Raw genomic sequence first — 10,513 nt, forward strand, 5'->3', positions numbered from 1 at the left:
CCAGGTGAGTTAGTTGAAGAGGTGAGCCAATTAGTGAAATCATCAGCTGGTGTTTAGGCAAGGCTGAAATGAAACCAAGCATACACTCTGAGTCTGCCCACAATGGAATGTGTTCTGTGATAGACAATGCTGAAATGAAAGAACAGAGGACACTTTTTTTGCATTACAATTATTTAATGCACTTCTCCATTGAAGGTAAACTAACATGGACGGCATGTTATAATATTACAATATTAAAAACAGAATGGTGTATCCTGAATAATATCACAATATTAACCACAGCATACTGGATTATCCTGAATAATATCACAATATTAAAGGCAGAATACTGGAGTACCCTGAATAATATCACAATATTAAAGACAGAATACTGGAGTACCCTGAATAATATCACAATATTAAAGACGGAATACTGGAGTACCCTGAATAATATCACAATATTAAAGACGGAATACTGGAGTACCCTGAATAATATCACAATATTAACCACAGCATAATGCGGATCTGACTGTCTATTCTTCTGATAGCAGGTGTTTAATCAAAGATCCCCGCTTTCTAGTGTCAGCATGGGTATGGGCGGGTTCATTTTCCATTGATGGGGATTTGATTGGCTGTTTACCTGCGGTCGCAGGATTAATAACGTTAATGTTAGTTTGGCCAGATAAACAATTAAAATATACTTATTAAAATGGTTGGACCTGTGAGATTTGTACTATGTACTTTGTAGGTCTGCATTTTAAATGTAAGGAGTAAAAAGTATGTTTTTTTTCTCTGAAATGTAAGGGAGTAAAAGTACAAAGTATACAAACCTAATGATACTCGAGTAAAGTACAAATCCCCCAAAACACTTAAGTATTGTAACGAAGTACAATTATTCAAGTACTTTACACCCCTGTGTATAGATGTAGCAGTACTGTCTATCTGTATGTCATGTATGTCATATATGTCCTGATTAATTGAAAATGGGGGACCCTGATGTAAACAAGACGAAAGTATTTCTCTGGGCTGCATCCCCTTAACAATTGTGTGTATTGAGCTGTACTGTATTGTACCCATTCTGCAATCTGTTAATAAAGTTTTCAATCAATCAATCAATCAATAGTACTGTACTACAATACCCAGAATGCAGAGGAATGACACGTTAGGTCACGAGCAGCCAATAAAAAAATCCCCTCTCAGACCACGTGAGGTCACTTAGCTAGATGAGCGGCCAAAAACGAGCAGCCAATCAAAACAATCCACTCTCAGACCAACCAATCAAAAATAGTCTCCAAAGGTCCTCACACACACATTCCCCTGCAGTTCTCGAGTGTGTCCTGAAGGAGTGCTGATGAGTCCGGGTGAAATCAACACTAATAGTCTGAGGACCTATTCTAAAAAAGGTATTTTAGGGACTTATAGATCATTTTAAAGTCATCTAAATTCTAAAGTATATTATTTCTGAGGACCAGGCAAAAGTCCTCGTAAGTGGAATCGTCACACACACACACACACACACACACACACACACACACACACACACACACACACACACACACACACACAGGGGTGTAGCTCCAGATTCTGGGCCCCATGAACGAATATATTTGTAGGCCCCCAGTGAATGCGAGCGCGCGTTAGCGCGCGAGCAGATTTTTTTTGGGCCATTTTTGTATTGATTAAAACGCATAATACATTCGGATCAGCAGTTCAGCACCTGCACTGTTGGTGGGTGAGCCTAGTAAAGGATGTCGCATTGCGTTCATCTTCAATGCAATGCAATAGTTTTTGCGGACCTCCCAAACTTTCAAACTTTTTAGATGAAGGAATGGGTACAATAGGACACGCCTCCAGTTTTTCAAAAGTTTTTGACACGCCTCAGCTTCTGAGCTGAAGGCGTGTTTTTGATCTTAACTGATCACTATGACTTTATTGCTTTTATCGTTATATATGCCTATAATTGTGTACAGCACTTTGAGCTACATGACATGTATGAAAGGTGCTTTATAAATACTTACTTACTTACTTACTTACTTACCAAAGCCCCCCCTCTCTCTCTATATATCTCACACACACACACACACACACACACACACACACACACACACACACACACACACACACACACACACACACACACACACACACACACACACACACACACACACACACACACACACACACACACACACACACACACACTTAACAAACATAGTATCAATGAGAGCATCAATAATACACCTGAGTGATGTCTAGTAAAAAAAAAAAAAAAAAAAAAAAAATGTGGGCCCCCTTCCAGTGCTGGGCCCTTGGAATCATCCTAAGCTACCCCCCCCCCAGCTACGCCCCTGCACACACACACACACACACACACACACACACACACACACACACACACACACACACACACACACACTAACCTTTGAGTGACCTATGGAATGAAACCAGACAGTAACCATGTGCTTTGGAAGGAGCAGACAGACACATAATGGATTCAGTATAAATATTTAAAATATTTTATACAGCATAGAAATCTCTTCACAATCAAATCGAAACCATCCCTTAGAAAAGCTTACAAAAGACCCCCAAAATCCATATCAATCTCAATACCAGCAGAAAAGATTACAAAGACTCATTTCAAAATTTGCATGCAAGATTTCAGTTTAACAGGAGATTCTATCTCAACAGTGAGTAGCCTTGTGTGCGTGTGGAACGCCGCTTGTAGTCAAATAGATTTCGTGAAACAACAATGAAGTGAAAATGTTAGTTGGACTAATGGATACAGAATATTGTTAGACACGTGAATAGTGGAATCATCCTGTACATTTACAAGCAAAACGTTCACAGCGCAAAACTTGTTTTTTCCCCACCACCCACTCAGAAAACATGTTCTTGGCAATATTCTGCATTGCAGTTGGCACATACTACAGTATTAAGACAATATGAAGTGCATAATTTTTACGAGTGTTTACGTGTTACATAGCAGTTTCTCTCGCCTGCCTAATTTTCTTAGCCTATACAGCGAGGTCGGTAAGATTCATAAGGCTTTGACACTTGTTTTTTTAATTTATTAAAACCGTCTCTCCATGAAGAGGTATCATCTTGCTGAAAGAAAAGACAAGGCTACGACATCTACATTTACACATAATGCGACAACACCCGGGGCAGCACAGAGACGGTCTAACACACAGAGAAAGAAGCTGTAGCCGTGAATTATTTTCATTTAGGTGATTATGTACCTAGCTACTCAAAGAACCGTGAGAGGATTATATCAGATAACCGTTGCGAGCAGTGAAGACGCTCAGCGTTGTGATTCTAACGCGGAAAAACAACTGCGACTATGTGGCAAAATCCACACACAACCACGTCACGGCCAGCTGCTGCGACAAGCCAACAACACGACGTAAGGACAATGCAGTGAGGTACTGGTTTTGGTTTTTAAAGAGTTAGTGCAGTGATGCTTCATCACTCAGACAGCATTGAGGATTTGGCAATGACAGTTAGCTCGTTATCGCAAGGGTTTCACACTAAGAGCTAATGACAGTTAGCTCGTTATCGCAAGGGTTTCACACTAAGAGCTAATGACAGTTAGCTCGTTATCGCAAGGGTTTCACACTAAGAGCTAATGACAGTTAGCTCGTTATCGCAAGGGTTTCACACTAAGAGCTAATGACAGTTAGCTCGTTATCGCAAGGGTTTCACACTAAGAGCTAATGAAAGTTAGCTCGTTATCGCAAGGGTTTCACACTAAGAGCTAATGAAAGTTAGCTCGTTATCGCAAGGGTTTCACACTAAGAGCTAATGACAGTTAGCTCGTTATCGCAAGGGTTTCACACTAAGAGCTAATGACAGTTAGCTCGTTATCGCAAGGGTTTCACACTAAGAGCTAATGAAAGTTAGCTCGTTATCGCAAGGGTTTCACACTAAGAAAAAAGCATTCACTTCTAGAGTGATACACCTACTCGTGTCTCTCAGGCTGGTGTGTAGCAGTTGTGTGGCACAGTTTTTTTTAACAGAGACAGAAACACTAGATAAGAGGGTCTATAATACAGAGGTCTAAATGTGCGTACTCTTTTGCGTGTGGGTGTGTGCGAGTGACGTGTACACACGTTGTACTCTTAACCCTTTCACTGCCACACTACCAAACGGTTAACCCTTTCACTGTGACAATACACAGAAGGTTAACCCTTTCACTGCCACACAACAGCAGGTTAACCCTTTCACTGCCGCCCTACAGAAGGTTAACCCTTTACTATCACACTACCGACGGTTAACCTTCTGTAGTGTGGCAGTGAAAGGGTTAAGCGTATATTACATGACGTCCCGCTGTCCCCCACACAGTGTCTGGGGCTCAGCAAGGTCTAGCCACTCCCCGGTGATCCATTTCAAATCTCATCTTCTCGGCGTCACTCATTATCGTCTCGTTACAAAATGACACGTAAAGTCGCAGGATGACACTAGGAAGGACGGTAACAATGTAGTAACAACAAGAGGTCAGGTCTTCTCTTCACAAAGTCGCAACCCCACAGCGGGGCTCATGTCTTTCACTTCACAACTGACCTATCCACCAAGCCACGCCCCCTTTTCTTGATCCTCCAATCACAACTCACTTCCCTCGGACAAACAAGGTAGGAGACGGGAAAAACGAGACATAGGTCAATTACTGACACTGTAGTAAAAAGTGACTTCTTCACAAACAACCAAGAGACAGTTCACAGTTCAGAAGGCCGCTCGGGAAGACCGCTCTCCGACTTCCGTCAGAGGTCGAGAGGGGGTTTCATGTTCAAACCTAGTATTTTTCTTCAGTGTCCTCGTCTCTCAGCAGAGGGTCTTGAGTGCACCTGAAGCGCAGAGCAGCGTCTGCATGGGGTACGGTGGCGGCGACACCACCTCCTCCACCGCCTGTTCCGGCCGGAAGGTGAACGGCTGCAACTGGACCTTTTTCTTCAGGATCTGTCCGATCCCCATGGACGGGAACTTGCTGCGGTGCGTGGGGCTGTCGGGATCACCGCCGCCCCCGCCGCCGCCGGAAGGAGGGCTGAACGCCGAGCAGGGGTTGAGGGGGCTGAAAGCCGACTTGGGGGGGCTGAAGGCCGAGCTGCCCGGGGGGCTACCGACCGCGCTGGGGGGGCTGCCGCTGGTGTCGGAGGAGCCGCACCAGTCGGACAAGGCGCTCTTCTTGGGCTGCGGGTTGACGATGAGGACGGGGGGGCTGGGGATGGTGGCCTTCTTCAAGTAGGAGGAGTCCGGGTGGAAGGCAGAGACGTGGCGTGGCGGGGAGAAGGTCCCGTTGGTCAGCTTGTACCACGGCGTGGCGGGGGTGTCCTCGATAGGCTCGGCTTTGGAGAGAGAGTCGAAGGAGTGCATGCCGATGGGTGACGGAGCCGGGGGGGCGGGCATGTTGTGTTCCGGGCTGGTGTTCACTTGGGGGAGGGTCGCCAGCCGCCTGCGCTGCTGTGGCGTGTTGGGGAAGAGAGCGTGGATCTCCAGGTACTCCATGGAGGAAGAGGCCACGGTGCCCGGTGGAGCCAGGGGAGAGTTACGATGCCCGCCGGTTAGTGCGCGGAGAAGACCTGAGGGGGAAAACAGAGGGATAATGTAAGAAAAGCAGCAATAAGTCACTTGTTATAGAATGTGTTTTTGTGACTCCCAACCCTCAAAAACCACTGTTAACCGTAATCCCAGTGGAGTAGTATCTATTCACTTAGGAACAATAGTTGGATATACTATCTCCTGCTAGTATTCACTGGGACGGCAAACCTCTTGTTTTCTCTCTATCTCACCAATAGCTCTATTTCAGACACAGTGATCCAAACATAATAGATATGAAATGTATGAAAGGTAACATTTAAGGGGACAATTACCAGTATGTGTTGCTCACAGCTTTAACAAATAATAACTGTATGAGACTGTGTACACAGGGGGAAATTCTTTATGTGTATCGTGTATCATATCGCTTATCTGTGTATTGTGATACTTGTGTCCATGATATTACAGTAATACAGTATATAACGATACATGATGCCCAGTATCGCTATATTACCATACAATGTCAGCCTTGTAACATAAAGATACATTTACTGTCTGTTATCTTTGTTTACTTGAAGAAGCCTGCAAGATGTTGTATTGATGAATAATCTCTGTTCAGATTGCATGAAAAATAAAAGAAAGTTGTATAAAGAAATAATAAATGTCTTTCCCTCAAACGTTTTAGTATTTTTCTTTATATATATATATATATATATATATATATATATATATATATATATATATATATATATATATATATATATATATATATATATATATATATATATATATATTTATCTATATATATATATATATATATATATATATATATATATATATATATATATATATATATATATATATATAAAGACACAGTATAAACACAGTATACCTTGACATTTATTCTCAAATTCTGTCATTTTAAAACCAAACAACATATATTTGTATTATTGAACATATATAACAATATTATTGAAATGTTTATAGTATCGTATTATATTGAATCGTAACCAATGTATTGTGATACGTATCATATCGCCAGATTATTTCCAATACACAGTCCTGCTTGATATAAGAACCCGTTGTTATACCTCAATTCAAACTGTACGCTGTAGTAATGTACGCTGATTCATAGGTAGTTGAGGTGCTACCTTTGATTAACACACATCGTAGCTACTGTGTAGGTGAAGTGATTTCCCAACCACACACAGGATACGATAGGAACAGAGGCCGTACACAGTCCTACTTGTGATATAGAATAGAACTCTTTGTTATACCTTGATATTTCATAGTGAGAGTGATTAACAATAATCCTAGCTAGGTGATGTGACTTTGCAACCACATACAATAGGAACAGAGACCGGTAGGGAGGCAAATAGTTAACACAATCTGGCATGAATAAATTGGGTTTTGTGCGGAGTCGAGGCACGCCGATAGAATTACAAGCAGCACAGAGTCAGTGAGTCAGTGTGTAGCCTACAATCTTGCCCGGCAGTATTCTTAAGGAGGCAAGTTAGTGCAGCGTGTGTGACCTTTTATTCTTCTGTTCCTCTGCTATAATTCTGGCTAATGACTTGAAATTATCTTGCGTATTTTGGCATCTCCCTTGACAGCCTTATTAGCACGTCATGTGTTTTTAGCAAACGTCACATGATGAAACTAGACCAAACTCAACTCTCATCTTGCCCACAGTGAGCGAACGTTAGGTAACAAGGACATACATGTCACCTATACGCCGAATCTTAAAGGCACATAACACGTCCATGCTGGGAACTCGATGTGCAGACAAACTGCATCCTACTCCCCGTGCCCACAGGTTTCTCCCTACGCCTGGCAGTGGGTTAAGTCTAGGATAAGTATAGCTGACTTGGGGAGAGCGAAGCCTCTTAGGCCTCTGCCGAGACGCCATGGAGTCCTGCCTTTTCACCGTGAAACCCTCCTGTGAGCGGTCGAGCCAGGCCTACTTGACCCCACTGGACCTGACACACTCCACTCCACCACTCACTCACCAGGCATCACAGCTTCACCACAGCTGACGTTGAGTCGGCTGGATAAGACTTTTTTTAGGACATTTCTCCTCTATTTGTGTAGAATGACAGGGAACATGGAGAGAGAGAGAGATGGAGAGAGAAAGAGAGAGGGGATGACATGCAACATGGATATATGGTGTGTGAATATGTATTGAAGTCCATTTCCTCTCTCCATCAACATCAGGTTTCTCTGTATTGCTCCATGTGATCTCCGCTGGTTCCTCACCTGTCCTGTGCTTCTTCTCCTTGCTGGGGCCCTTGCTGACGGCCAGGTAGATGGGTGTCTGTTTGGGTGGGATGGTGACCTTGTCGATGTGCTTCCTCCACTGCGTCTGGAAGTACTCGTTTTTCTTGATCTTCTTCTCTTGGCACAGCATCTCCTGAGAAAATAAACCAAAAGAACAAGCCGCATGAAAAACCCACATTTCCCACGGTACTCCCCCGATGATCGTGTTATCACGAATGACATCTTGTGAAACGTTCTTTTACATAACAAATGTTATTAACGTTTGCTTTTAGAAACGTTCTTCCCACAGGAATGTCCCGTCATTGAATTGTATTGTATTGTGTCGTATAATAACATATTGTATTGTATTAAGCACTTTGAACTGCAACCTCTGTATGAAAAGTGCTATACAAATAAAGTTATTATTATTATTATTGTAGTGTCTTTTGAGTTTCTTTTATGCATATAGAAGAATACAATATATAAATACTATTTCTATGTAAATATTATGCTACAAAAAAAAGTAGACAAATAAAGGACGTGTCCTCTCTAACGTGCTTCTATCTGGTGACCTCGTACCCGGTACTCCTTGGAGAGTCTCTTCATCTTGTTGTTCAGGAGGAAATACACGGCCAGGATGTGGCAGGCGCGGTTGGTGAGGACGGCACTCAGCACCTCGCTGTGCTTGTAGGCCATCCTCTCCGTCATGTGGAGCAGCACCATGTGGTTGATCTCCTCTATGTGGATCCTGAACGCACAGAGAGCGGGCAAAGAGACTACGGTTAATACTCTGTCAATTCGTTGGGAGGAAAAGCTGGGTTTGTTTGTGTGTGTGCGTGCGTGCGTGTGTGTGTGTGTGTGTGTGTGTGTGTGTGTGTGTGTGTGTGTGTGTGTGTGTGTGTGTGTGTGTTTGTGTGTGTTCCTGACTTAACCTAAAACCGGGGACATATTTCAGACTACAAGCCAGTTGATTGGGGATGGCTTCAGAGACGCTCTAGAACAGGGGTTCTCAAACTTTTTTATACCATGACCCCATTTTATTTAGGAATTATTTTTGGCGACCCCACACTTAATGTATTGCGTAATTTTATTAGACAATTTTATTACAGCACTATGTTATCAATACACCCAAACAACTGCCTCTTTGAACTGCTGCGGTCAGGCAAGCGATACCGGAGTCTCAAGGCGAGCACAGAAAGACTCAGAAGAAGCTTCTATCCCCAGGCCATCAGGCTGCTAAACGAACAATAATCACTATGCAACAACCATCAAATGCACACAGCACACACACCCACATGCACACACTCACTCAAACAAACAACACACTGCAGCACCCACGCTCCACACTTTAGATCACACAAACACACTTACACTTTATATTTATTGATAAAGGATTTGCACTACAACTCGTACACCTACTGTGAATTGTACCTAAATTGCACCTCGTCCCATTTCTCCATTTCTGCCTTGCACTATATAGTATTGTATATCAGTACACTGCACAGTATTGTATATTGTATGGTAACTACGTCTATTCTGCATCGAACATTGTACATATGTCTAAACTGAACACTGTGACCTCATTTTTTTTACTTCTAATTTTACTATGTTATTTTATTTCATACTTATCTTGTCTTGCACAGTCTCTGGAGCGCAACAGTAAGAAGCATTTTGTATAAAAGTATTCTGTACTTCTGTATGACAACTATTAAAGAAACTTGAAACTTGAGAAACTTGAACATTTATAAAACTAGGCAAAAAAATATTATAATTTTTTTAAATTTCTTTTATACTTGCCAATGTGCAAGTATATGTATATGTATGTATAAGTATATATATGTGTATATATGTATAAGTATATGTGCAATGTGCACTGTCACCTACCCACAACCCCACTTTGGGTCGCGACCCGTAGTTTGAGAACCGCTGCTCTAGAATAATGAGGAGTCGTAGCACTCCGGGAGGTTTGAATGGGGGAAATACGTAACACTAAACCCAACGACGAAACTACAGTAGCCTACTTAGTTAGTGGTTAGTGGTTGAGGAGGTTAAGGTTAAGGTTAAGGTAAGCTTACCTGTTGAGGTATGGTGCTCCAGTGTTCTTGTTGGCCAGCTGTAGCCAGGAGTCGGCCATCACCTGGTGGATGTTAGGCCGCTTGGCGGGATCTGGTTCTAGGAGCTTCTTCAGCAGACAGATGGCAGCTGAGAGAGAGAGAGAGAGAGAGAGAGAGAGAGAGAGAGAGAGAGAGAGAGAGAGAGAGAGAGAGAGAGAGAGAGAGAGCGGTAAGCATAATTTCTCATAACTAATCATATTTATATTACATAGCCAGACATGTGTAGTGTATACCCGCAGCATTCAAATGGTTCATACATTGGAGCTGCCATCCAGGTGATTCTCGAAGCTGAACTGGACTGAAATCGTTGTCCTGCGAGTGCCCAATTCCTGGCCACTGGACATTCAGTCAGTTAGCAAGTAATTCATCTCCCCACTGATTCTGCAGCAACATTATAGGTTTGTCCCGCTCCTTGTTTGGACACTAATTACCCACACGTGACCCCAAACGACACCTTTAAGACGGAAGTATACTGAAAATAGAACCACGGTCAAATACACGGCTGCATACGTTCTCTGTATGCTGCTCCGCATGAGTACACACAGTGGGAGGTGGTGTGCAGAGAGTCACTCGAGTTGGGCTAGCAAGACTGGACTCCTCTGTGGGATTAGCGAAGAGGAGAGGCCCTACTCCTA

At 42.9% G+C, this 10,513-nt stretch overlaps 1 protein-coding gene across 1 annotated transcript; it reads right to left on the reverse strand.

Annotated features, from left to right (window-relative positions):
* Nucleotides 1-4,797: 4,797 nt before the first annotated feature.
* On the reverse strand, nucleotides 4,798-9,970 carry LOC311239730 (hormonally up-regulated neu tumor-associated kinase homolog; the record flags this gene model as incomplete). The annotated part of the gene is made up of 4 exons (XM_084338428.1): nucleotides 4,798-5,552; nucleotides 7,765-7,918; nucleotides 8,344-8,512; nucleotides 9,840-9,970. Coding segments are annotated over 4 exons (1,209 nt in total), but the record flags the coding sequence as incomplete, so codon positions are not given.
* Between the last annotated feature and the right edge of the window lie 543 nt (nucleotides 9,971-10,513).

The sequence above is a fragment of the Notolepis coatsorum genome, assembly GCF_963971535.1.
Source record: "Notolepis coatsorum genome assembly, contig: SUPER_13_unloc_1, whole genome shotgun sequence".
In the NCBI taxonomy this organism is placed as follows: domain Eukaryota; kingdom Metazoa; phylum Chordata; class Actinopteri; order Aulopiformes; family Paralepididae; genus Notolepis; species Notolepis coatsorum.